Source organism: Neopsephotus bourkii, unplaced genomic scaffold (genome assembly GCF_033783945.1).
Source record: "Neopsephotus bourkii isolate Nb327-2 ecotype Australia unplaced genomic scaffold, CSIRO-AGI_Nbou_v1 NB_1654, whole genome shotgun sequence".
In the NCBI taxonomy this organism is placed as follows: domain Eukaryota; kingdom Metazoa; phylum Chordata; class Aves; order Psittaciformes; family Psittacidae; genus Neopsephotus; species Neopsephotus bourkii.
In genome coordinates, this window is record NW_026902128.1 from 502,020 (window position 1) to 529,195 (window position 27,176).

Sequence of the window (27,176 nt, forward strand, 5' to 3'; positions counted from 1 at the left end):
TACCTGCTGTGAAGCAGGGATTCATCCTTTGGTTATTTTAAAAATGGTGGGGTTTGGTCTACTAATATTTACGGGTCTGATGCAAAGATCTCTGACATCCGTGGGAGTTCTTCCTCTACATTAGAGGCTGGGCAGGGCAGACCTGGGAGCAGAATGTGCGGCTGTCGACAGTGGGAGCCTGCTGGGAGGTATGGGTCATCAGTAACCGAAGTACAGATTGCTTGCAAAATATTCCTGCTTCACAGTTAGGACATAAACTGGGTTTGCATCTCAGCATAGAGGTTTTCCATCGTTTTCTTCACATGTCGACGGGATAGACTTTTTGCAACCATAATTAATATTGCTGTAGTCGTCCTGCCGGAACGGTAAACTGGAAATGCAGTAAATGAGAGTATGGCCATAAGACAATTGTGGAATTTAGTCTTTTTCAATGAGTTTCTTTCTCCCTAATCCTTTATCTCTGACCGAATGCACTGATGCCTACCTCGGTCACTAATATAGGGAGAAATGGTAAGACTGACAATTGCGATGCTTTGTTCGTCGTGTGCATGTCTTGTGCAACAGAGTTCTCTAACCCATTCTAATTCAAGCTCTCATGCTTTTCTGCCCTACTGCTTCCCCCTGCATTGCTATAAAAGCATGTAAGATAACAAAAAGTCTCTTTTCTACACGGTGCCTGCCATGTTCCTTGTTTTGAAATAGCAATGTCTATTTTATATGACTGTCGGGTCTGAGACCTCATCAAAGTCATGGTAAACTGAAAAATTATTACTAGGCTTTGGGACTGCTCCTATTTTATTTTTTTCTTGTTTCAAAGCTTTTTTTTTGTTTTGCCCTTAGCTTGTAGGCTGCCACATCTCACATGAAGTGCTTAATGGGTCCCGCTGAGGGACTGATTTGTTTCTTTTATTTATCCGTTTTTTCGATCGTGTGGCTGACTCAGAGCTGTGACTCCGAAGTCTGGCTGAGCTGGGCGCTTCTCCTCGTGCTCCTCACCACCTCTCGGCAGCTGCCCAACAGCGGAGACTTACCACGGAAGCAGCTCTTGACGTGGGGATTGCACCACCCATGGGAGATGCTGTCATTGCTTCCTTCCCAAATGCATTTATTACAGAATAAATATAATTACGGGGTCTCTTTGAGAAGTTTGAAAGAAGAGAAAACCCTGCAGGAGAAATCCTCCGAGCCAATCTTTGAAATGACCTTGTTTTCCAGTTTACTATGATGGTGACTGAACTTCACCTTTCCAACAAATATAATTTTGTCGTGTATATACATATAAGTGTGTGTATATATATGCACATACACGTTCCAAACAGAAAAAGAAGAGGTTGGCTATTGATTTTTCAGTGAGCATAAATCAGTTTTGTTTTGTTTAATAAATGCTACATGCTACAAACATTGTCTTATGTTCGTCTCATGTTTGTAACAACTCTGTAAAGCTATTTCTTGTTGCTCGTGCTGTTAGCATTGGCTTTTGAAGACATGTTTGTGACTTTCTCCTCACTTTAAATACAATAGCCTTTGCTTTCTTGTTTTCTTGCCCCCATCCCCTTTAGGATCTGACGGCCTTAGCCAAAGAGTTGAGGGAGCTGCGCATCGAAGAAACCAATCGCCCCCTGAAGAAGGTGACAGACTACTCCTCCTCCAGTGAGGAGTCAGAAAGCAGCGAGGAGGAGGAAGAGGATGGGGAAAATGAGACGCATGATGGGACTGTGCCTGTCAGTGATATTCCACGTCTTATGTAAGAAGCGCTTTCTCTGGGGGGAAAAGGGAAACTGTGAAGCCCTGTTGTGTCTTGGTCTTGAGGAGCAGTAGCTGTGTTATGGGGCATGTCCAAAGCATGTCAGTATTTGGTGGGAATGGTGTCGTGGTTGCAAGGGATACTGTACTCAGATAAATCTTTCTCGTGGTCAAAACTAGAGATATTTCATGGTAAAAACTGAGTTATTTCCACTACACATTCAATGAACTTGGGCTCCAAGATGATGGACTTGTTCCTGTTCATGAGCAAGGCGGGTTTTTGGACAGAGTGGACATATCTGACCTCATCCATCCCTTGAGTGTTCTGCCCATGGGGTTGATGAGTTAAAACTCTGCTGGCTTTTGAGCCTGGTCTTGCCCCAGATCAAGCCATGCTTAAGTGCGGTACTTTGTGGTCTGCCCAGTGCCAACTGGTAGATCCGGGACTATAGTAATCTACATCTTCATCTTTGGTTTTTGTCTTTGGCTCAGTCACTGCGCAGGCAGCAAAACATGGTGGGTTAAAGCATTGAAATGAAAAAGTCATCAGACTGTACTATTGAGTTACCATTATAGGCCATGGGACACTTGTGCTTTTAGACGCTTCTAGATGAGGGAGGAGGGCTGCATAGTTTCGACACACTAAAGAGCTGTCACTACACAGAGCGAGCTCATGGAGCATCCCTACTCAGGCTCCCTACCTGGTGCTTTGCAGCATTAGTGTGGCAGGGATGTTTCTGGGGCTCACTGCCTCGCATGGAGTCTGACTCTTACCCCTGTGGATTCACAGAGGAGTTGTGGGAAGGCTTTAGGGGATTACGTGCATTTTAATCAGTTAATTTCCATTCTTCCTGGTAAATTAATTATTAGTTGATACAGATGTTATTAAGCTTTGTAGTGGTGGCGTGTGGAGCAGCAGGGAAGCCCTCCAGGTGGCAAGGAGACCTAGAGGGTCCATGTTATGCACAGTGCCAAGCTCCTGTGTTGGAGCTTCCTTCCAGCAGGACAAGAAAAATCAGAGCTCTCGGAATTTGTTGGAGAAAGTCAGGAGCCAGAAGGATGGCTGTGAATATACAGGAGTTGGATAGGCAGTCACGTGTGCAAGAAGCAACCTCAGGCTGCTCACAGAAGAGGAGTTTAATCAGGAGTGGTTAATCTGTACTGACACGCTTCCACCAAACACCTTGGGTTTTGACACAGTGCTTTTCAGTGGATGAAAGTATCTCACTGAGTGCTTTGCCAGATGTCAGAGGACAGGTATGATGATGAGATGGATGCCCCTAACCCACTGCCAGCTGAACACCACTTGTCCTGTAATGTCCTGTTGGTGGACGTGCCCCAGAGACTGAGCAAGAAGATGCAAACCGTTGATGTCACAGTGAGGCGGCAGGAGCTCTATCACAGTATCACAGTAGGTTAGAGATTGGAAGGGACCTCAAAAGATCATGTAGTCCAATCCCCCTGCCGGAGCAGGAACACCTAGATAAGGTTACACAGGAACGTGTCCAGGCGGGTCTTGTCTGTATCTAAGCCTTCCCAGCTATCTGCAGGCATAGTTGTGAAGGCTTGCACACACTGCTCTGTGTGTGGGAAAAAAGAAAGCACGTGCTTGGCTTTACATTTCTATTTCACAAAAGAAACCTTAACTCAAGTCCCAACTAGATGTAGTTGGGCATTTTTCTATCCGAGCTTCATCTTTGCCATGTTCAGTGTTTTTTCCATTAGCATCGGGGCCCAAGAGAGATACCTCACCTTCTCCTGCACCTTCCAAGTGATCTTTGTATAACCCATTTTTAAACTTCCCTGGGCATCCTCCCTGAGCACTGGGCTGTTCTTCACCCCAGCTCTGTCCAGGTCTCCTGCTGCGGGATCAGTCCATCCATTGCTGTGTCCCAATGGACAGGAGGAACTGTTTACTCCTTCTGTCTCTACAGATACCTTTTTTTCGTCTGAAGACTATGATGGCGCCCTTTGGCTCTCTCTCCTCTGAGCTGTGCAAGCCAGCTCTTGCCTACAAACAGATTTCTTGTAGGGTGACATGGAAACTGCATGCCAATGAAATCTGGGACCTCATGACTACCACGGGCATTCATTCACTCACTGTATGGTCTCAAAATTAACATAACCTCCTTTGTCACTGCTTTTTTATTTCTGAAACTGGAATAATTGTGTTATTTTCTCATCTTCTGGTGGTGTTGAAAAGCTAGTGGTAGGAAGGTAGAGCTTCTCAGGTGAAAGCTGCTACAGAAGTATAGTATGCTCTTCTTTGGAGTACTTTGGTGATGCCTGTCCAGTTATACATTTGATATGATACAGGCGAGGATCCATTATCACACCAGTTACACCTTAGAATCCCTGGAGCTCATGTCTTGCATTGAACCAGTAACCCCTTGATTAATGCAGGCTTGCTTTGGCTTTCCACATTACCAGGCTCCCTAATGAGCCTTTGAGTTCTGGCAAGCAGGTGTGCAAGAGGATAACATGTTAAAGAGTGAATTACTTCAATACTGATGAAAAGCAACTGGTCTCTATAGCTTCTAAATGCAAAGTAATGGGTCTCATCAGCAACATCTTCATAACCACCATCGTCATTTTCCAGTGCACAGGCAGGGCTGGGTAATCCAGAGGCACTTTGACATTTGCTTTTGGTTTTGTTTGAATTATATTTAAGCAGCTGGTCTGCTAAGAAGGTAATAATAAAGTAGCGATGGCTGCTCACCACCTGCGACATCCACTCTCTGGCAGTCCTAAAATTTAATGGGTGTGAGATAAATCCCAGCCTCTCTCTTGAGATAGGAGCACAGCAATAAACTCAAGGCGAATCATGGGTCAGGGCTACATCTTCACCTAGAAAACAGCAAAGCGCTGGAGGACACAACTTGTGCTCCTGCCCACACCTTCTCCAAACCCCATCCCCTCTCTTGTTGTTGTTTGTCATCGGATGCTCTGATGCACTGTTCCCTTTCCACGGGTGGACATGGGGAATAAAGAGAGTGGGGTTTTTTGTTTGGTTGGTTTTGGGTTTTTTTAACTTCAGTACAAAAACTGATGTAAGGCAGAGGAAGACTGCAGCAACTTGTTACCTGTTCACCAGTGCTCCTCTTGGGGCACCTTGGGATGAGAAAAAGGCCCTTCTCTTTGGTCTCTGTGCTGTATCTGTAGTGTATCAACTTGACCCTGGTCCTGTATTTCTGACAAGAGAAATAATGTTGCTATGTGTTTAAGTGGATATATTTTCTAATTTTGCTTCTTGTGAGATACAAAACCTTACCCTAATTAAATTAATAGTGTATTAGAGGATTTGTCTTCTAGTCTAGCAAAGGAAATACTCATCATTAATGCTTTTCCATTCTGTCCACAGCCCAACGGGAATTTCTGGCAGCAATGAGCCGTACAACCTGGGAATGGTGACATCCCATGGGATAGAGACTTCCCACGCAGATACGTTTAGCAATATTTCAAGGGAAGGGACTTTAATGGTGAGGGAGGTAAGTTACAAAACAAATATTCCCATGGAGCATCTTCAGGAGGTTTTGCCCATGTAAGCACAAAAACTAACAGTGCTGTGTGTCCGGAACACAAAATGACTAAGTAAATTGTGCTCGTTAGCGCTCTTGTTAATGCAATTTACACTCGGAGCAAATGTGACAAGTGCAAATGTTTCTCAGAACTACAAACAGCAGTGAATAGTAATGCCAGGGTGTACAGGGACAATGCTCATACAAATGACTCTGCTGTAATTCCACTATAGCTCCAGGCAACTGAAGTTATCTTAACTTCACAGCATTTAGTTAATACACTTGGAACCTGGCCCAGAGTTTCCCCTGTTCTTCCCAACCTATGCATTGTGTAACCATCAGAGGTGTGCAGTGTTGTAGAGCATTTGGAGAGTTTTACCAAAGGCTGGTCATGCCTGGGGAAGGCCAAGCTCCCTTTGCCACCAGCCAGCCCAGTGAGCCAGCGTCAGGGGCACTGGGCAATCCACACAGATGCGAGCCCCTGTTCCTAGCTCTGGTGTTGCAGAGGTAAGGCTGCCGTGGGAGCAATCCTGATGTATGGTACTGCAGGAGAGAGGCAGAATAGGCACGTTTGGTTGGCTGTGGAAGATCTCCCCCAGTGTTTCAGATTCCCAGTTGCTGGAACATGCTGGCGGTGCTGCTGCAAACACAGATGGGAGCAGGTCTCCTAGTGAGGGGACAGGCAGTGAATATGGGAGTCACTCTCCTGCTAGTATGTAAAGTCGGAGTATGGGTGAGAAGGAAGGGGAGGGGAGTTTGGAGTCAGCAATCATAAAGAAGGGATGCTTAGATCAGATGCAAACTAGACTTGGGCAACATTTTGATTATTAATTCCATTTATATAAAATATTCACATACGAAGGAAAAAAACCAGAATGCAATTTTGAAAAAGAGGAAGGAATTAGCAAAAGAAGTCACAGCATGTTTGCTGCTTTTTACAGTGAGTTTTGGAGGTGGGCAGCAACGCTCAGCCCACCTCATCCCCCACTGGTGTGGAGCTGTTCAGAGCAGGGATCCCTGCAGCCTGGACAGCTCTCTGTGCATCTTTGTAACAGGGAAGTCGATGCAGTTGAGCAGAGCTGGTCGCTGCTATAACAGACAGACATTTGCAAAATGAGCTTGGTGTTTAGCATCACAACTGTAAAACACATGCCATGCCAACAGGGCTATATAAGAAAACTGGAACCTTGTGGCAGAGTGAAATGCCAGTTGTTCTGCTGATGATACTGCTGTTCACTGCTGTTTTGGGTTACAGAAACATGCAATGGGGGCTGTGTTGTCATTTGCAGTCAGGCTACTCGCTGCTATAGCTGTGCAAAGCCGTTAAGGCTAACACTGATCGAGGGGTCAGATTCTGCTGTGAGTGATGGCTGTGTGGGAGGAGAGCTGGCCATGGGGCTTTCAGCCATGGTGTCAACAGCAGAATCTGCCCTGCGTCCCTTGTCTCAAAATGGCAGTGATCAGGCTTCTCTCGCTGTAATGTGGCTAATTACTCTGTATTGACTTTGTGATTAATCCTGTCTTTATTTCTCCTGGGGCGGGGGGTTGGTTAGCTGCTTGCCAGATTGCATGGGGATGGAAGCAAGAGAGGGTCCTTCTCCTGAGCTTGCTCTAGGAACTGGGGAACATCCAACAACTTAGTTTTGTTTGGTTTTTTTTCTCTTCTTTTTCTCTTTTTTCTTCCCCCTTCTCTTTCTTCCTCATGCCTTGTGTTTCTGCAGACCTCTGGTGAAAAAAAGCGTTCTGGCCATGCAGCCAGCAATGGCTTTGCAGGTCACATCAATCTCCCTGACCTGGTGCAGCAAAGCCACTCGCCTGCGGGCACGCCGACTGAGGCCCTGGGGCGAGTCTCCACGCATGCGCAGGACATGGACTCGGTGCCTGAAGTAGGTGGTGGGGGGGCTCCTCTTTCTCCTTTGCATCGCTTTAAACAAGTATTAACATCTCTTCCTCATAAATGGGCTTTCCTGCTTTCCTCTGTGACTTTCTTGGCTCTTCCCTCTCTATGTTTCTGGTCCATAGGGGTGAGTGCAGTGGAAATATGGGGGAATCTGATGGGTTGTTGCTATGTGGGTCTAAGGTTGATTGTAGAAATGTATATTAGATCTTGTCTGAAGCCCACCAGTTGGAGTTTTTGTGATCATGGCTTGAATGGTGCCAACTGATAAGAAAGCTCCCCCCATTCGGGTTTTGGTTTGTTTGGGTTTTTTTCTGACACTTGGAAATAAAGAGAAAGAAATAATGAGGGCCAGTGATGCCGTTAACTTAACTGGGCCCAGTTTCCACCTGTGCAATCTCTGATACTTAATGTTGACTCAAAAGGTTAGCAAAAACCAAAGCCAGCAAAATTCTAGATAATTTTTCAGTCTAGAAAAAATCTGCACACCTTTAAAAGTGGGTGTTTCCTGTTGTGGCAAAGTATTTCCCCCTGGTAGCTGTTTTACAGGTACACGATTGAACATTAACATTGTGTAAGGTGTAAAAAGGCTTGGAAAGTACAAGATGTGACACATAAGACAAGGGAATTGATATGTCCTGGTTTACAATTACCAGCTGGGAGAACCAGGCACAGTTCTGTGTTCTGTCATGAGAAATAAACCCATTTGGTGCTAAGTAGAATTATAGAATATGATAAATGCTAAATAAGCTACTGCATTTAAATTTTTCTTTTCATTTTGTTGGCTATATCACATCAGAAGTTCTGTCACTGTATTCTCTTTCATAGAAATGATGTCCTCATTCTATAGTGTACTTTTACTAGCAGTATAAAAATAAAAAATGCTTGGAACTGGGCATTGCTAGAACGTAAGAACAGATGGTACCTGACTTCACCTCAAGGTTTTAACTGTTTTGTCATTGCCTTGAAAGCGGGTGATGAGAGAGTTGATGCTGAAAATGACACCTTCCACGGTCATCCTGGGACTGCTTAAACGTGGGCAAGCAGCGGGTTTAAATATATTCACTTATAGAATACCAACCAAGAAGATCTTTTCCATTTCTAAAACTGCATTATCAGGGCTGAATGAACCAGGAGACTTGGGGACTTAATTCACAGGTGTCTCATGGTGCTGTGAGAAAAAGAAGGGAGCAAGCACAACCACACCTTGCAGCTTGTTGCTGTCTCTGTAAGCCACTACAGACAGGAAGATGTCTTAACATTTAAATAGCAGACTTGGAAGTCATTAAGTAATGCCAGCTTCTTAGGAGAATGGCTGAACCTGAGCAAAGAGAAGAAATGCTCAGTGCATTGGGATGAGGGGCTTCTTTGTAACTCATTTGTCAGAAAGCACCTGCCTCTCAGCTGGAAAGCATCCCTGCAGATACTGGTTTTTTCTCATCCTTGAATTGTTGGTGGTTTATGGAGAAGGCATCCAGCACAGGGGAAAAATGTGTATTTCTTGGATAGGAGAGAAGCACAAAGTAGGGAGTATATCTCACATGCGCACACATTACTGTGTATGTAAATGTGGTATCTGTTCCTGCAGCCTTCCCTGCCGCAGGCTGTTAACTCCTTCCATGGGTCTTGGTTACCATGTGCATTTTGGAAATCCATCCTGTTTCTATGGAAACACTCGGGCTTTCGGGAATAAAGATGAAAGGGAAGCAGGGTGCACAGCGTGGTTTTGGCATGCACAGGGGATGGAAGCCAGCTCACCCATGGATGCCAGTCCCAAAATGCTTGGAAAGACCTAGCAGCAGGGGTGCTCCCACTGTTCTTTTGCCCCTAAATCTTTCTGTGGCCCACTGGAGGACAGGTGTGAGGCCAGCCCAGTGTGGGTACAGATGTGCCAGGGTGGCAGTGTTCCCATGGCACACCAGTTGTCAGCACAGGGGCTGCAGCAGTGGCGTTGGCATGGGCTCTGGTGTCTCAGTGATGTGAAAGCTGTGGAAGATTTATTCCTTCCAAGGAAGGAAAATGTCCAGTGGAAGAATCACGTGAGCAGTAGTACTGCTGCAGAGTGACGTGGGGTTTGCTGCTGTTGCAGCTCTTAACGGAGCTCATACATAAAGCATATCCTGAGTAAATACTGGAGTAGGAAAAATAAGCTGCTCAACAAGGGGGAAAATCATGTCCCTTTGACTCCTAAGGCAGAGATTTCTTGTTGCTTAAGAGAAGGTCTTAGCCTCGTTTTCTGCCTTAACAAAGCAATGGCTTTAAGAAGAAAGCAGTGTGATGCTGCAGTCTGTTCCTCCCTAAATTCCCTTGGCAAAGTATTGGCTCTGACATTCCCTGCAATACCTTCAGGTTAAGTTTTGTTAGCTTAGAAGTAACCGTTCCTGCAGTCCTGCCTGAAATGCTGCAGACAGTTTAAAACAGCAACCCATACATGTCATCCCCATGAGGTGTGCTGAAAACCAGAGTTTGCGGGGGATGCCATTTTCTGATGAGCCTGAGTATCTAGGGCATTTTCTAACACAAGCTGTTACAAAGCTTTCTCTAAAGAGAGAGCTTCAGGACAGTGCACAGCTCGCCACAGGCCTTCTCCAGCTCCAGGGCTTCAGATTCTCCCAAATAGAGCAGGCAGGTGCTGCTGAGGGGCATTGCTGGGGCCTGCCTCTGCAATAGGTGTGAGGACCAGCAATAACAGCCCAGCAGAACGATAAATAGGTGTTTTGCTGGGAGCTGGATTTTCCGACTTTCCCACAGGCATCAATACTTTGGGCTTAGCTTAGCGAATCCCTACATACCAAGTGGTGAAAGTAGAGTGGTATTACAGCTGTATGAGCATTCCTGCCTAAGTTTTAACAGGTCCCAGAACAGATTTCCACAACCTGTTGAAATAAAATCTTTACGCAGACTGTGCTAGTTAGTGTTTGGCTTTGGCACAAGGGAAGCAACAGTCCCACCTTTTCCATCTCTCTTGAATTACTCCAGTGGTCACTGGTCCATGTCAGCTGCCCCATGCCGGGGCTTTCTGAGGGCTCCCAGTGCTGTCCTGCCAGCCTTGGCTGCACGCTGAGAGAGTGGGAAAAGCAAATTCTCACCTGCCTGGCATCCAGAATGGGCTTTTGAAGGCAGGTGTCTAACATGCAGACAAGTGGGGGTTTACCTGCATTGACTTTTGACTCTGGCCTTGTGGCTTCTCTGCTAACTGGTCTCATGGCTGTGCTGTGCTTCTGCCTGTGAGAAGAGAGTGGAGCTGGGCCCTGCTCCTCTTGTTTTCTGTTGCTCATGGACACTCACAAATCCAGTTTAATGTTTTTCCTGACTAGTGAATGAGGGAGGAGGAGCAGATGTTGACAGAGGGCTTGAAAAGGGCATTGCAGGTGTAAACATTGTGTCTGCTGATTAGAAAGTCTTACCTATACACACATACACAAAATTGTTGTTATTTCTGTGCTCTGAGCAGTTTCTTTGCTGTTATTTTCCAGTATGGTATGGGAAGTAGCACCAAAGCCTCTTTCACCCCCTTCGTGGACACCAGAGTATACCAGACCTCACCTACTGATGAAGATGAAGATGAGGACGAAGAGTCATCTGCTACTGGTAGGAGGCAGTGTGGCCAGTTTGAGAGGGGAGGGCCTCATGGAAACCAGATCGTGAAAGCTGAATAACCCCACTTGACCTGTTTCATATTTCACTTGCTCTTGTCCAAACATTGCTCATGTCTGCATCCTTGTGGTCTCCTGTTGCCATACAATTTCTTCTCCCGCACCAGCAAAATGCCACCAGAACGGTCTGGGAGAAAACAGGGAGCAGCAGAAATCCACCTATCTGCCTGGGCAGTCGGGAGAAATGTTCCTGGCAGAACTGGGAGGTGGTGATCTCTCAAAAAGACTGGCAGTTGCTCTGAAGACACTGGAAGTGGCTGGATGTGAGCAGGCAGGCAACAAATAGAGCTGGTCAGCTCAGCAGGCAGGGCTGGAGGCCAGGGACATCACCTGCTGACGGGTTTGGTGTTGGTTCTAATCCATGAGAAGATCCTAATGATCCTTCTCCAGTCTAGTAGCTTGCAACATAGTGATGGCTCCCCCATCAGGAGATAACTCAAGTATTATCTTCCTGTCCCAAAAAAAAGAGGTGACAGAAGAACGAGTCCATCACATCTCACTATCTTGTTGTGTTTCCTTGCAAGCCCTGTTCACCAGCGAGCTGCTCAGACAGGAGCAGGCCAAGCTGAACGAAGCTCGGAAGATCTCAGTGGTGAACGTGAACCCCACTAACATCCGTCCCCACAGTGACACCCCGGAGATCCGGAAATACAAGAAGCGCTTCAATTCAGAAATACTCTGTGCTGCTTTATGGGGTAAGTGCTGAGCACGCTGTGCCCTTGGCAAAGCTCCCTGGAGCAAATGGCTGGTGGTGTAACACAAATGTGTCATCACAGAACCAAGACCCTGCTTCTGGTTGTCCCTTTCTCCATCCTGGGCAAAGCTGATATCCCCGAGTCCCTGCACTGTAAATGTGACCCTTCGTGTTCATGGGAAGATCACAGTCTTAGCTGGGATCTCATGGTGGTATCAGAGATGAGCTCGGGGTGTTGTCCGTGGGAGCAGCCATGGCTCCTATTGCCCATTGCCATATCCTCTTCAGGTGTGAATCTGCTGGTGGGCACAGAAAATGGCCTGATGCTGCTGGATCGAAGTGGGCAAGGGAAGGTCTACAACCTCATCAACAGGCGGCGATTTCAACAAATGGACGTACTTGAGGGCCTTAATGTCCTCGTGACAATATCAGGTATGTCTCTCATGCTCCCACCCCATCATTCACCTTCTTGGCTGTATGCCATGAGCAGTTCCAGCTCAGACAAAACCTGCCCACCCATACCCGTGGGAAGCTCCCAGGGCAGCTTGAGGTGGTTTATTCCAGAATCAAAGGTTTTGAAGTTTTCTCCCATCGCCTGCTGGCTCTATTTCATTTACAATACGCCATCCTTCTTTAGCAGGGAAGGGAAGGTGCAGGATACAGGCAGATACCCCAGCAAGGTAGGCAGTCACAGTTTGAGGGGGCAGTGAGCTCTGCTCTTGGGTCTGTTTGGCTCTAGCCAAGGGAGCTGTGAGCCTTGGCTTCAGGGATCCAGCTCATACCATGGCTCAGGGTACCACTAGCATCGTGAGGGCCACAGGCTTGTCACTGTCCCAGGTTCAGCCAGGAGCTTTGGAGCTCTCAGATCAGGCTCATGAGTGATTCCTGGCAAAAAAGCAACAACTCTCTAGTACAGTCTCCCAGGGGAGCACCCAGCATCCCCCTGCAGAGCAGCCCCATGAAGCACGTGGAGCTAGGGCACAGCCTTCTGCTATACCTGCCACACAAAGCTCACAGAGAACAGTAGGAGAAATGCTTGTTAGGAAAACTGCTTGATACCATCCTTCTGTTCACTTTTGCGTTGTTCAACACCTCCCTGCGCTCACTCTGCATTCACCTGCAAATTCCTGCTCCCTCCATTCAGATAGAGCTCTTCAAAACCACTGCTTCATCATTTACCTTGGTTTGCAGCTCCACTGTGGTTTGGGGGATACAGATGTAGGAATAACAGGTTTGGTAGAGCTGGAAGATGAATGGGGAAGGAGCACTGTCCCCCAAGACAGCATCGAGAATGAGCCTTGGGCATTTGTGGAAACTCATGAACAGATGGAGATCCTGGTTTATGGTTTGGACCCTGCCCCACCAGGCTCAGTGTGAGCTGTGTCCTGTCCCTGTAGTGGGGGCTTTGCAGCAACAGAGAGGTTTGTAGCCTGATCGCAGCCATCCCAAAGCAGGCTGGCAGACATGCAGAAGTTTGACAGCCCCTCAACATTGCAGAGTCCAGCACCAGGCTTGTTGGCAAATAGCGGTGCCTGTTGCAGACCATGGAGCTTGTGTTTCAACTCCAGGGTGGAATTAATGTTGTTTGAAGGAGAAGAGAGAAAAGAAAACAGGTAGTTGAGTAGTTGGGTAAGCCCTGAGCCATAAGAGAACTGGGGGCATGTCCCCACTGTGCCTGACCATCTCTTCATGAACACTGATTTACAGGAAAAGGAACATTTCCAGGTTGCAGGAAGCAAAAGCCCAGCTCTTCCAGTATTCACCTGCTGTCTGGGCTCTGCTTTCCATGTGGTCTTTTCCCAAGAAAAAAAAAAAAAAGCCCCAGCTAAATTACTGTACTCAGCTTCATCATGAAATGAACTTTTATCGTCTTGTGAGTGGAAATAAGCACTGAAATCTTAAGATGTCTCGTGTCTGTGTGTTCTGCTCTGACAGGGAAGTTTCTTTTGTTACAGGAAAGAAGAACAAGCTGCGTGTGTACTATCTCTCCTGGCTGAGAAACAGGATTTTACACAACGACCCTGAAGTGGAGAAGAAGCAGGGCTGGATCACAGTTGGGGACCTGGAAGGATGCATCCATTACAAAGTCGGTGAGTGGCCTCTCTGGGAAAAAAATGTCTGAAGAGATGCAGGTCTTAGAGCTGAGATAACTTCTCTTAAAAGTATGGGTAGACCATAGTCACAAATAAACTTGGAATTCATCTATGTGTATTAGGTGGACACTGCCGAGAAGCTGTTCCTGGAGATGAGTTGTTCAACCTTGTTAGAAAGAAAGTTTAAATCGGTTTTATTTTCATTTTAGTGAAATATGAAAGAATCAAATTCTTGGTGATTGCCTTAAAGAATGCTGTAGAGATCTATGCTTGGGCTCCCAAACCATATCACAAGTTCATGGCATTTAAGGTATGTTTGTCTTTTAACCAAAATACACTCTGTAATTGTAAATACACAACGTTTCTGTAGTATGCAGAGCAGAAAAAGCATCTTGCTTATGTAGCTGAGCTCTTTGGGATGCCTGGCAGGCTTGGGAGACAGGATACGATCTGGCTTAAGAGATTGGATACCTACTGCTTAGGGCTAACAATGAGGTGTTAGTATTAGCTTTTATGCTGGCAGGCTTTACTTGGGAAATTCGCAGAAAGCTGACCAAATGCCCACGAGTAAAACTGCATTGGGGTTTTTTGGGGAAGGGGAGTTGTGTTGTTTGTTGGGGTTTTTTAACTTCTGACTGGTTTTTCACATATAGTAGAAAATAGGTTGGCAGTGCTTTACAGTTTGTTTTGCAAAATCCTCTCCCTTTCTGCAGTGTGGATTTTGTTTGAAGGCAGGAAGTCAAAGAGAATGACCCACTCTTTCTCTCTCTTTTTCTCTCCCTTTTCATTTACTTCAGTTTCCTTCAGTGAGACCTTTCTCCTCTATAACCTGCCACTGGGTATTTTGTACCAAGTCCTTTAAAGCACTTTTCATCCTACACTCTGTGCAGAAACAAGTCACAAGGGGCAATGCCTTCTGGAGACATTCATGCTGAGTAATCTCATTTTGCATCCCTCCAGCACAAATGGGCTTATTCAGTATCGTGTCACATTTGCTTTTTCTGAACAAAAGCCAGAATAAACGGGCTCAGTGACATGGAGAGCTCAGCAGCGTTAGAATGGCCTCGCATCCAGCCTCTGCAGGCTCTGTTGAGGGTGCTGGTTAGTGCTCCTGGTGCTGCTTCTCCCATCTGAGGGGGCTGAGCACCCTTCCCTTGCCCTGTAGGCAGGCATCTGTTGGGAGAGTGGGAAATACCACCTCCTGATTTTCCCTGGCAGGAGTCACAGAATGCTGGGAGCCTTTTACTCTCCGCTTGTGGATGCTTCATCATCCCAAGCTACAGAGAGATACTTTGTCCTGGATCAGTCTATGCTGGGAAACAGGTTAGATTAAACAAAGAAAAGTAGGTCTTCGCTAACCTGACTTGTTTCAGCTGCCCAAACTGGAGAGGTGATCTGTGCCGAGAGGAAGCTCTCTGCAGACTTTGTTCTTGCTACCCAGAGCAGCACCAGCATCGGGGGTTCCTGTGTGCTGGCTGTACACATGCCAATGTAGAATTGAGCTGTTGCCTTCCTTTAGAGACCAAATCCTCAGGCTGACCTCAGGCTCCTGGGGGGGAAAAGAGCTGTGCTTCACAAGGGTGAGCGCTTCTCTGCTGGGATGGCTGGAGCAAGTGGGTAATACCCTCTGAGGCATCTGACACAGTAACAAAGAGACAGGAATATAAATGACCATATCTAGTAGGAAACAGTCAGGAAAATATGATTTCAGAAACGTATCAAGCTGCTGCTATGTGGGGATTTGTTGGTTTTCTGTGATACTCACTGAAGGGATTATAAAAGTCTTTTGCAGATCTCCAACACAAGCCGTTGCTCGTGGATCTCACTGTAGAAGAGGGTCAGAGACTGAAGGTTATCTTTGGATCCCACACTGGTTTCCATGTGATTGATGTAGATTCTGGGAACTCTTATGATATCTATATACCATCTCATGTGAGTACACAGGGAGTGCTGCTGCACGACTAAAACAGGTCACCGGCAAGGTTTGGACAAGCACTCGGTGGCTCAGAAATGGTGACCAGTCAGGGGATATCTTGTCATGGGTTTGACATCCTCTGGTGCCATTTTTATTTAAAGAAGGCTTAGAGGTATCACATACTTCATGTTCATTATTCGCACAGGCTATTTCTGTCCTTGTACCAAGGCAGTCAGGTTTAAGGTTGCTATGTCCCACAGAAAGGAGAATCCCTCTGCACACCACATGAAACAGTAATGTAGTTCTTTGTAGGACAGGATACCATGAAAACAGGTTCTTTGTTGCTGGAAAACGTAGTCCCCCCCTAAGAGCTGGATGCCCACTGCACTGTCCTAACGCACAGTGTCCAGATGTGCTGCCAACACTTGTTCCTGCTGAGGCAGCGCAGTTTACCCAAGTGAAAGTTGCAGGATTAGGGTAGCCCAAATCTCAGTCAGACTGCTGCTCAAAACTTCCGGCCCCTCTGACAACAGGGACTTGCCACTGGACCTCTCTCAGGTCCATCAGCGATTTCAAGAGAGAACCAGAGCTACAAAACAATACTGTCTGAGGATTTTCTTGTTGGCTTATTTAAGTTCTGTCCATGCTATTGGCCCAAGCAGCATGAGAAAGTACTGTGGCAGTTTGGGATGGTTTTGTGTTGTCTTAGCTATAGAAGGTCAGACATGGGTGGAAAGTTACCATAATTGCCCTTGGAGCTAGAGACTGATTGCTAAAAAATGGTAATAATTGCTTCCAAGCTACCTGGAAAATTCTGGGTTTATTTGCCTTGATTTGCACAGGAGATGGATTCAAGTCAGCAGTCACTTACTTGTGTTACAGCTAAGTGTCAGCCATCAGTCTTGGGGGGTACTTGCTGAACCTGTTTATCCTTGATGTATAAGGCAGCTTTGATGGCAGGGTAAACATGACAGTTTATTCCCCTTCAAGCTTAACTCTGAAAGCCAGTTATGTGTTTGGTGAGTGAAGGGAGGGGTTGTTCTCGGGTTGGTTTGAGGTTTTGTTTTTTGTAATGCTCTGCTCCCTTCCCCTTACCCCTTCCTGCGTTCAATGTAATTCTGACCTTTAGGGTTTATTTTAACTGCAGATTCAGGGCAATATTACTCCTCACGCCATTGTCATCCTGCCTAAAACAGACGGGATGGAGATGCTTGTGTGCTATGAGGATGAAGGCGTATATGTGAACACCTATGGACGGATAACTAAAGATGTGGTGCTCCAGTGGGGAGAAATGCCTACTTCCGTGGGTAGGTCAGCCCTTCCTCTTCACTTGCACAGGATACAAGTGACAAGCAAAATGAGGAGTCGAGAATGTTGAGATGGAGTCATTAGGGATTTTGTTTGTCAAAGGAGATTTCTCTCAGTTAGATAAGAGATACAGTTACTAAATTTCTACAGTTTGGTCCTCCATAATAAAAGCAAGTGATTTCCTGAATATTTAAGCTCTGTTTTATCTCAAGTATAAGATAATATAAGCTATTGTGCTGATGGGATACTGTGTTGAGTGGAAGAGGGGCTGGGTACAGAGCTGGGAACACTCGGGTTGCTCTTCTGGCTCTGCTGTTGCTCAGCTCCACGGCCCATGGAGGCAAGCTACTGCCCAGCTCCTCACCCGCAGAAATCAGAAGTGATACTTCTTGTTTAAATTACTCAGCACTTTGTAGATGAAAATTAAAGGCTACTGTCCCCGCAGGCACACTCCTGGCTGCCTGAGCCTCTGGCAGAGCTCTGCTATTTATCTTTGTAGGCTTTGGGTAACAGTTGATGAGGGTTTTTCTGCCTGGTGCATAGTATTTAGCTCAACACACGTTGTAACACCTACCAAACGCTTCCTTTTGACAGCCTACATTCATTCCAATCAAATAATGGGCTGGGGAGAGAAAGCTATTGAAATCCGGTCAGTGGAGACAGGACATTTGGATGGAGTATTTATGCACAAGCGAGCTCAAAGGTTAAAGTTTCTATGTGAAAGAAATGATAAGGTAAGTCCACTTCAAAGCTTGTGTTCCATGCTTTAAGCTACAGGCTACTTTCAGACTTCAAATCTGATTTATTTTGGGTTTAATAATTAATCTGAAGGTCCTATTTAATAAGCAGTGCCCATAAACCACCCCAATTAATTCTCTAAAGTGGATGCAGACCTCAACCTGCGGTGGGAAGATCTCTTCCACCTCTTGCTGAGGTCTACATTGACTTGGCTAGGCTCTCCCAAGTCTTGCATCTGATCATTAACTGTTGAGGCTGCTGAGTAAACCCTGCAGAAGTTGAGAAATGGTGGCAGTAAGGATGTGTGAGTGACCCTGATTTGAGCTCTTGTGCAGAAACATTTTGATGCATTTTTTAGACACATTTTGATGCATCTTAGAAACTGTTTTCCCCATGGAGCCCCACTTTTTCTGTGTACAGCACTGATAAATTCTGCTCTGGAGAGTCACCAAGGTTGCGTGGGGAATGCAGCTCCCATGTAGATGACCCCTGTCATGGATACTGCTGATGGGCAAAGGGTGCAGGGAATGAGGGAATGAGAAATTGCCAAAGGAAAGAGAATGTTTGCATGGAAGAAATAGTTGAATGCCAAGGTCTGTTTCTGTTCTTGGTATTTGCTCGTCTCACAAGGTTTCACCAAGATGAAACAGGACCATGCAGCAGACTTCCTTTGTAATGAGCATGATCACAAAACATGTGAGGAAGGTGATTGCTCTGTCCCCAGAGCAGGGTTTAATATTGTGCAATAAAGAAGGTTTCAGGCCACGTTGAGTTATTGAAGTCATTGCTTATTAGTTGAGCATTGCCCTACCTGTTGCATGGAGTTAGGCTGGAACTCTGCAGGAAAAACAGATCCTAACTTTGCAATTGAGTTTACCACAGGAAGCTGCCTCAAGAAGATGCATTTTAGTTGCCCAAATATCCCTAATTCACTTTTTTCCTGATTTTGGAGTACTTGACTCTGCAGGCTTTATACTGTTGGGGTTTTTTTAAAGAGTTATTTTTCTGGGTTGCTCCTGTTGATTTTTTTTTTTTTTTTGTCCTTTTTCTAAGAAAACTGGGGGAAAAAAACCCACCTCAATCTTTCTAAAATACTGGGACCAACTGATCACTGGTGGGTCTGAAATACTAAAACTGGGGGGCCTACAAGAAATCTGCAGAGGGACTTTTTACAAGGGCCTGTAGTGACAGTGCAAGGAGGGGTGGCTTTAAACTGACAGAGGGGAGATGTAGACAAGATATTAGGAAGTAGTTCTTCCCTGTGTGGGTGGTGAGGCACTGGTACAAGTTGCCCAGAGAAGCTGGCTGCCCATCCCAGGCAGTGTGCAAGGCCAGGTTTGATGGGGCTTTGAGCAACCTGGTCTAGTGGAAGGTGTCTCTGCCCATGGCAGGGGGTTGGAACTGGGTGAGCTTTAAGGTGTCCTCCAACCCACACCACTCTGTGATACTATGAAAGTCATGTGAAGATTGGGTAATTTTTGGTTTTAAAAAGGACAGAGGCTTCCAATAGTCCCTTGCAATATTTGCAAGTTATAACTTTATTTTTTAAGCCTTCCATTAGGGTCAAATGTTAGGTGAATCCTAACAGAAGCACCAAAACCTGTATTCTTCATACAGAGTCTAGTCTGTGCTTTGAGCATATTGAAGGAAAGTAGTTTTCCCAAGCTTTACTTTCAGGAACAGCTGAAATACCAGGACTAACTTTTCTGAAGAAAACCGTTTCACATCGATGCAGATGTTTACCCAAATGGTTAATGTTTAGCACGCGACAAACCACTGACAGCACCCTTCTTAATACTGCATAATAAATGGTGCTGTGTAAAATGTGATAAAGCTCAGTATTTTTATTGCTGTGTTTACTAATAAGTGGTTTGATTTGATCTGAGTCTGGCATGGGTAGCTCCGGTCCCTGAGCTCTGTGGAGAAACAAGAACATGGCAGTGGGTCCACATACAATTTCTGCTGTCAGCTGGAGAAAAGGAGCAGGGGGGGAAGTTCAGGCAGAGGACACCACAGAGTGTGGGGCAGCTCCCCCTTTCCTTGCTCATCAAGACAATTAACAGATAAAAATCACTAATAAGGGGGGTTTTGTGTTTCCAAACAGGTATTTTTTGCATCAGTGAGATCTGGAGGAAGCAGCCAAGTGTTTTTCATGACCCTCAACAGAAACTCCATGATGAACTGGTAACAGAGGAGCACTTGGTAGTCACCACCATGGCATTATTTCTAATTTAAAGGACATTAAACACATGGACTAACACTGTAGAGGCAGATGTGGAGGGCACCGAGGAACATTGCTCCCCACGCTCGCCCGGCGCCGTCAGCCCTGGGGCAGGGGCTGTGGGCAGGGATGGACTTTCGCGCTTGGACCCCCCAAGGTCTCCTGATTACGCTGTGTTATAGTGGGTTATGAGTTCTCCCTTATTTTATTTCAATTTTTTTTATTTTACTTTGTCCCCTACTTTGTAAGAACGGGGGAAGAAACAGTGTCCAGAAGTCTGTTTTTAATTCTGTCTGCCTGCTAGCATCAAATATATAGTATGTTGTAAAGTTACCAATTAAATCTGGTGAGAGACAGCACAATAAATGTACCTTTTATCTTTGTGATGAAGGCCATAACCATATAGCTGGGTAATTTTAGAAATCTTTTGCCTTCACCAACATTTACATGTTGCTTTTGGCAGCAACGGCTTAATGGATTTTTAAAGAAGAGAAAAAATAATAGTTTTTTTTCCCCTCTTTTGGGAAATGGATTTTAAATGGCTAAACTACTAGCCTTAGACTAATAAAAATCAGCTACCATTTTTGTCAAGTTTGTCAATCCATATTTCTATATGGATCTTCACATAATGGTGTGTCTTGATAGGAACAGAGGTGCCATTTGCTGTTGCTCCAGCAGTGCCCGTCTGCCCTGGGGCTCAGCCACGGGTGCCAGGATGGGGGGATCGGAGGAGAGGACAGTGGAGCGGTCGGAGGAGCCCCGTGCTTGCCCCTGAGGTGGGATTTGCAGCCACAGACAGCTCCCGGGATGCTGCAGGTGCTGGACCCTGATGCCGCAGCCGGTGTGGGCTGTGGGCACTCGTCCCCTCCTGATCCCAGAGCCACGTGCTGGTGTGCAGAGGCAGCCAGTGTGGGGATGGGGACCACGCCACGAGGTGCCTGTCCCCCGTGTTGCTGGATTGGGCTTGTAAAGAGCTTAAAAATATATATATGTGTGGTTTCTTCGGACGAGGGTCTGAATCTCTACTCGTTTTCCACCCCCTCCGCTCCCTAGGAATTACCCAACATACAGTGAAAGACAACATCTGTGCCGAACCGTGTGTGTGTGCGTGTGTGTGTGTTTAGTTCAGGTTGAATCGTGTCCTTATAAACTCTGCTCAGTTGATTTCCGTTTTCGGTGCGTATCTGGGGTTTTCTTTCTCAGTAGCTGCAAGCATGGCCGCCTGTGGTGTTGGGGTGTCGCATAACAAGGTCTGTGTTGCTGGTTTTAACCTACCTCGTTTCGGTTGGGGTTTGTTTTTTGGTTTGGTTTCTTTTATCTTTTTTTCCGTTCCGCTGTCGATCACAGCGCTGTTACCTCCAGCGACATATAGAGAGCTTAACTGGCAATCTTGGTGTACTCAGTAACGATGGCTTTATTAAAAAATGATTAAATCAACAGGACTTGGTCACACTCGAATCTTTATCAAGGGTAAGAGGTGATGTGGGGTGGCGGGTATGGGATGGGCCACCCTCGCCCAAAGCATCCCACAGGCAGGGCATCACAGTTTGGTGCCAGCAGGGATCGCTGCAATGGGACTCCTGGTGGGACATGGTGTTCGGAGGAGCACGGGCAGGAGGGGCTTTTGGGTGCCTTCTTCACCCACCAGGCAACCTCCCACTGTGCCAAGCACAACCTGCCTAGCGCCCAGATTAAGTGCCCTGCAAAGCACAGGGACAGCCATGAGAGCACAACACTCAAACCACGTAAAAACCCATCTGAGCCCCATCACAGACACTGATTGCCAACAGCTCTTTATGTTTCAACTGTGGTTAGCATATAAAAGCATATAAAATTATGTTGCAAACTAGTAACTGGTTTTGGGTGTTTTGTCCCTCTTGAAGTGACAAATACACAGCTTTGGAAGATGATTCTTTTATCGTAGGGTTTTGGGTACAGTGACAAAACAGAAGGGGATCGTTGTGTTTACACATAAGGTAGTTTGTGATTTCTGAAAATCTTAGCATCAGTTGAGACAAAAATAACAAAAAACTAGTATTGAAGGAGGCTTGTCTATGGAGTGTGTATCTGAGCATACCGCAGAGCAAACACATTTCTGGTGCCAACCACAATAAAACACAAAACTTCAACATTCAGCCATGCCTTTTCTGTTTTGGTAAATAAAACCTGGGGTGTTCAGCAGGTGATGGAGGTCAAACGGCTTTTCAGGGCTCCAAGTCACAATTCCCTTTGCCTGGAGGTCTTGGTAAAGCAGTGGTTTTGGGCAGGATGAGTGCGGGTGTACAGGTATGTCCCCAGTGATGCTGCCTGGCAGCGAGCAGTGGCCGAGGAATGTCTCTATGAACCATCACCACCTGGAAACTTGTGCTCTTCTACAAATTCAACCCTGGATTATTACAAAGATGTGCTTTCGTTTGCTTCTTTTATTGTAAGTAAAATATGCTTGATCAATGCTATCGGAAACTACTTAGGTTTAGTGTTTGAGGAAATAAAACATCCGGCTCCTTGTAAAACCCTGCTTCTGGAAGTTTTCACCTGGGAAAGGAAACAAACTTGTTTAGTGGAGAGGAACTGCAGGAGGAAAAAGAGACATAACATCTGTGCATGCAGGAGTCACTTGAGCCTGTTGCAGATTCAATTATTTACGGAGTTGCTGTCAAGTATTGCATGAACTGGAGGGACGAGTCATACCCTCCATGGTAAATGAAAGAAAAGCCCCGAGAGCTGGTGCGGGGCTGTGCTCAGTTGCTGGTTACCCCCAGCACACTGCAGACACTGGGGAGATGCTGGGTACCACTCCCAAAGTAGAAGATGCTCAGAGGTAAGGCTGTAGCATAGTCCTGGGATTTGCCAACGTGTTTCAAAGTGATTCTCGAATGGCATTTCTCTTGTTGCGAGATGGTTTGGGGGATGATCATACTGTGTGTTTTGGGGCAGAAAGGTGACTGGCCCTGGCCCGAGTTGGGCTGGTTGCTGGAAATGGTTGAAGCTGTTGTGCTACAATTCCTTGTCTCAACATGAGCCCATGCAGGTCTGTTGCTGCTCCTGCAGCAATTCGCATGTTGCTGCTATGTAATCGGGGCTAACATGAGCATCGTGTATGCTGGCCATGAGCAGCAGTGGGGGCTGACCTGCCTGTTCTGCATGTCCAGACCATACCATACTAGTGCCCAGGATGATAAGCCACCTGCCTGAAACACAGCTCTTCTGAGGAGACCCAGCAGAGATGTTCTTAGCAATAAGGATGTGGTTCAAGGCATCACAACCGCTGTGTCCCTGTGGCATCCATTTACTGCCCTGTGTACATGTGCAGAGCTGCTGCATCCCGTCCTGGCTGTCACCACCTACTGCAGAAAAGGTTTGCTGGGTTTGCTTCCCAATTTTTCCTTTCTGGGAGATGCTGCACCACCCAGAGCTGGGGGTGGGAAGGAGCCCATTAAACCCCCTGGTTTAGAGCCACTAGCTTTTGCTGGAAGGGTACAAGGCCGACACACCGGTATCTTTACAACAGTGCTGTAAATGCACAAAATTCTCGCTCTTGAATGTGTTTTGTCAGCCTGAAGCCCACACCCTGCAGGTGGCCCCAGCACTGCTGCCTGCTCTGGCTACTATGCACGTAGAGAGGAAAACTGAACATCTATCGTGTTCTTTTCATGCCAGGCTCTGATGTGCCACGAGCTTGTTCTTGTAAGGCCACAGCCTTATGGTCTGGCTTTTCCTTTTAGTTTTGGTTTCTGTTTGTTTTCTTTTTTCCTTTTTCCTTTTTCCTTTTTTTTTTTTTTTTAAGATCCAAGCTGCCTCTGACTGACCCAGAGAGGCAGTAAAAGGGGTGTGCAAATTACACTGGCCACTGAGAAAGCCTCACTGTGCTTCTGGAATCTTCAAATTCCTTCCACTGGTGTGACAGCATGTTCAGTTGTTCAGAAGCAAAGCCCAACCATAACTTTTTAACACGTTGCTTTTATCACACAGCATTCAGTTGTTCAGGAGCAAAGCCCAATTATAACATTTTAACATGTTGCTTTTATCACATAGCATTAGATTTAGCAACACCACCAATTATGCAATTTAGCAACACCAAAAAGCATGGCATTTCATCATCATAGAATCACAGAATGGTTTGGGTTGGAAGGGACCTTAAATCTCATCCAGTTACACGTTCCACGAGAGCAGGTTGCTCCAAGCAGCATCCAACCTGACCTTGAGCGCTGCCAGGGATGGGGCAGCCACAACTTCTATAGGCAACCTCTGTCAGGGCCTCATCACCCTCACAGGGAAGAACTTCTTCCTTATATCTAACCTAAATCTCCCCTCTGTCAGTTTTAAAGCCATTCCTCCTTGTCCTGTCCCTTGTAAAAAAAACCCTCTCCAGCTTTCCTGTAGCCCCTTTAGGTACTGGAAGCTGCTTTAAGGTCTGCCCAGAGCCTTCTCCAGGCTGAGCAACCCCAGCTCTCTCAGCCTGTCTCTGTGTGCTTAGCCACTTGCATAGAGACCCATGTTTGCCAGTGGCATGTTTCACCTCTGCATCACACCACATTCCCAGAATAACTGTGGGATCAATCTAGCCAGCTGAGCTGCTCCATTTGCCCTGGCAAGGAAAGTCCTGTGTGTACAAGGGAATAGTCTCTTGTGCAAGGCAGTGTCTGAGCTGACCAAATGCTCCTAACACCTTCGAACACCCTTCTTCTTTTTATCTTTTTTTCCTTCCTTTTTTTCCTTTTTTCCTTTTTCCCTTTTTTTCCTTTTCCCTTTTTTCCTTTTTTCTTTTTTTCGTTTTCTTCCTTTTTTCCCTTTTTTTATTTTTTATTTTTTCATTTTCTTTTTTCCCTTTTTTATTTTTTTTTTTTTCATTTTCTACTTTTTTTTTTTAATTTCTATTTTCTTTTTCCTTTTTCCTTTCCATCACTCTTAGGCCTCCTGCAGGTTTGTGTATCACTTTTTCCCAGCACTGCCAGGAGTTGGGTGACAAGCTAAGCAGCTCAGCTGGCATCAGCCTGCTGAGCCCTTGCAGAGCTGCTGCAGCTGGGACTCAGGCAGCTCCCACCAGCACGTAAGTGTGGCTGGGCTGCTGTAAATTGGGTGCTGAGGGTCCCCTGCAGCCACATGGAGCACACATGCTCTTGCCACCCTCAGACATAGCCAAAGATCATCTGAACATGGACAAAGAAAATGCAAACAAGCCCTAGGCTGGCAAACCTGGGTCACAGCAGCAAGGATCAGGATGGCAGAGCTAGCCTTGCAGGGAAGATGCTGCCCACCTTTGATCTCTGTGCCCTTAGTCAAATCACTTATCTGCTGCCTGGCGAGGCTCACCGGCCAGGGGATGGGTGGGTATTGCCCCTGATCTGCACTGCACTGATATCTGCACCCTATGGTCTGCAGTCTCACAACCAGCTGTCAATCACGCAAGAGATTTGATGGGCTGGTGGTTCAGGCCCAGTGTTCTAGGACAAAGGAATGTTGTGCTTCAGTTTTTCAAGCTAACAGTGAAGGTGTGATGGCCTGGCAGCCCCTTTGGGAAGCGGCTGCAGCAAAAGGCAGATTTACACGCTAACCTTTCCCATCTGTGAGCTCAGGACCAGCCTCAAGCTGGCCTGTGGTACTCATCACAGCTGCATCCAGACCCTGTTCAGAAAAACACAGCAGCTTGAATCTGCTAGTATCTCTGAGAGCTAAATACATGCCTAAACTGGCTCGGGACAAGGCTCTGGAGGGGTGTATCACAGCTGGCATCAGCCAGGGCTGTACACAAGAGGCAAGGCAGCCCTGAGCATAGGCATCCAGCCCAGCAGGAAGAGGGCCCAGGAAGGGATGGGGAGCCCCAGGATAACTTTATGCCTTTTGCCAGCAGACCTGGCCAAGGGAGGCTTCCTGCCCCACTGAAGTCACTGGGCCACTCCTGGGGAGGTGAGTGATGATTTGCCATGCCTCCCCACTGCTGCCCCAGCTGCTCTGCACCCCCTCCCTGGGAAGCCAAATTAAGGGTTGTGCTCTGTAAGCAGCAGCAGAGAGGACATGAGAGACTACAAGCCATGGAACACACCCCACCGCCCCCCCCCCCCAGCTTTCTCCTATCCTTATGTTGATGGCCTTTAACCCCTCAAACTGTCTCCAGGAGGATGGGAAGAGTAGGGGGTAAAGCATCATTCTCCCTTGCCCGGGAACCTTTGACAGGATGGGGATCTCAGAGGGGGACATCAGTTCTGGCCAGGAGTTTCACAATACCCAAGACTTTCAGTCTGGGATGTCAGATCAGGACCCTTCCTTGTTTCCCAATTCAAACTTGAGGAGCCTGTTAATTGTCTAATCCTGCCAGCCCCCAGCATGGAGGCATTTAACCACAGTGCAAAGAAACGGTGCTTGTAAATGCCTGGGTATCCAGACACAGTGAGCAAGTAAACACGATGGGCAAAGATCTCGGCTGGAATGACAAATAGTGAGGAAAACTTCAAAAAGCTCAGCTGGAATGCAGGTGCTGTGCCTGGAATCAATGCCTCCATTAATGCAATGAACTTACCTCCAGTAATGTAAAACTTTAACTGGCAGAGACCAGTGCAAAGATTAGTGGTCTTGCACTCATCTTCTTTTTGTTTTTTTTCTCTTCCGCTTCCTCTGTAGAAAGTACAATTTGTGCCCATGTGAAGTCTGGCTGACTGACAGCATCATCCAATGAGTCTGTAGCTTGTGTAGCTTGGCAGCCGGACCCATCAGGAGCTTATCTGGAAGGGAATGGCATTAATCAGCATTAATCACTTTCTTGCATGATTCAGACTTTGGCATGTCTTCTACGGATGCCACCATCCCCCCTACTCCTGCAGCTCTTCTCATCTATGACATCAAGGACAGCAAAGCCTGAGCCAGAGTGAGACCAGCTCAGACCAGCTTTTGCAGATGTGCAAAGTTCATGACTACCGAGTAACACAAGCCAAAGGGCTGCGATGTTTGGCAGCATCAGTAGTATTTGCTAGCATCAGCAGTATTTCATAGCACAGCACTTGGCTGGTGGTGCTGAAAGGCTCAGCACTTGTGTCTTTTAGGGCATTTTAACAAAGCCATGAAATGCTATTGTAATATTCTGGATAATTTTGCTATGTTATATCTCTAAATCCACATAAAACTGTCTCTTCTCAATGCTCAGGATGCATACATATGGGTGTGTACTAGCATTATAGCTCTGTGTTGAAGGGGCTGTGTGTGTGCAGGTATGGAGAGACCTGCGCACATCTGTGTTTATGTATGTTTGGCTGTGTATGTTATATACACACATAAACATATTTTAAAACAGTGCTAAGTGCTACCTAAATAAAATGCTCTTAGTCATTTTCTAGCTTCTTTGCTACATATGCTGGAAAGGTTTCTTCTTGCTAATTCAGCAAGAGGTTTGTAACATAGC

General features: G+C 46.4%; 1 protein-coding gene and 1 long non-coding RNA gene across 9 annotated transcripts in view; one reads left to right on the forward strand and one right to left on the reverse strand.

The window, feature by feature from the left end:
- TNIK (TRAF2 and NCK interacting kinase) overlaps window positions 1–21,220 on the forward strand; it is a 162,825-nt gene extending 141,605 nt beyond the window's left edge. For 4 of the 8 annotated variants that reach the window (XM_061374788.1, XM_061374789.1, XM_061374791.1 and 1 more), the window contains 12 exons: window positions 1,560–1,744; window positions 5,105–5,231; window positions 6,983–7,147; window positions 10,635–10,749; window positions 11,339–11,509; window positions 11,797–11,940; window positions 13,464–13,598; window positions 13,811–13,911; window positions 15,384–15,533; window positions 16,664–16,823; window positions 17,419–17,558; window positions 19,667–21,220. In XM_061374788.1, the coding sequence (XP_061230772.1) occupies window positions 1,560–1,744; window positions 5,105–5,231; window positions 6,983–7,147; window positions 10,635–10,749; window positions 11,339–11,509; window positions 11,797–11,940; window positions 13,464–13,598; window positions 13,811–13,911; window positions 15,384–15,533; window positions 16,664–16,823; window positions 17,419–17,558; window positions 19,667–19,750 (1,677 nt within the window). In that variant the 3' untranslated portion in view covers window positions 19,751–21,220. The remainder of the gene's footprint in view (window positions 1–1,559; window positions 1,745–5,104; window positions 5,232–6,982; window positions 7,148–10,634; window positions 10,750–11,338; window positions 11,510–11,796; window positions 11,941–13,463; window positions 13,599–13,810; window positions 13,912–15,383; window positions 15,534–16,663; window positions 16,824–17,418; window positions 17,559–19,666) is intronic. The other 4 variants (XM_061374786.1, XM_061374790.1, XM_061374794.1 and 1 more) reach the window with 2 other exon arrangements.
- A 556-nt stretch (window positions 21,221–21,776) lies between these two features.
- LOC133223769 (uncharacterized) lies at window positions 21,777–26,966 on the reverse strand. Its single transcript, XR_009728677.1, has 2 exons — window positions 26,301–26,966; window positions 21,777–22,155 (listed from the first exon to the last, which is right to left on the reverse strand). It is a non-coding gene; the product is annotated as an uncharacterized LOC133223769 (long non-coding RNA).
- Window positions 26,967–27,176: the final 210 nt, after the last annotated feature.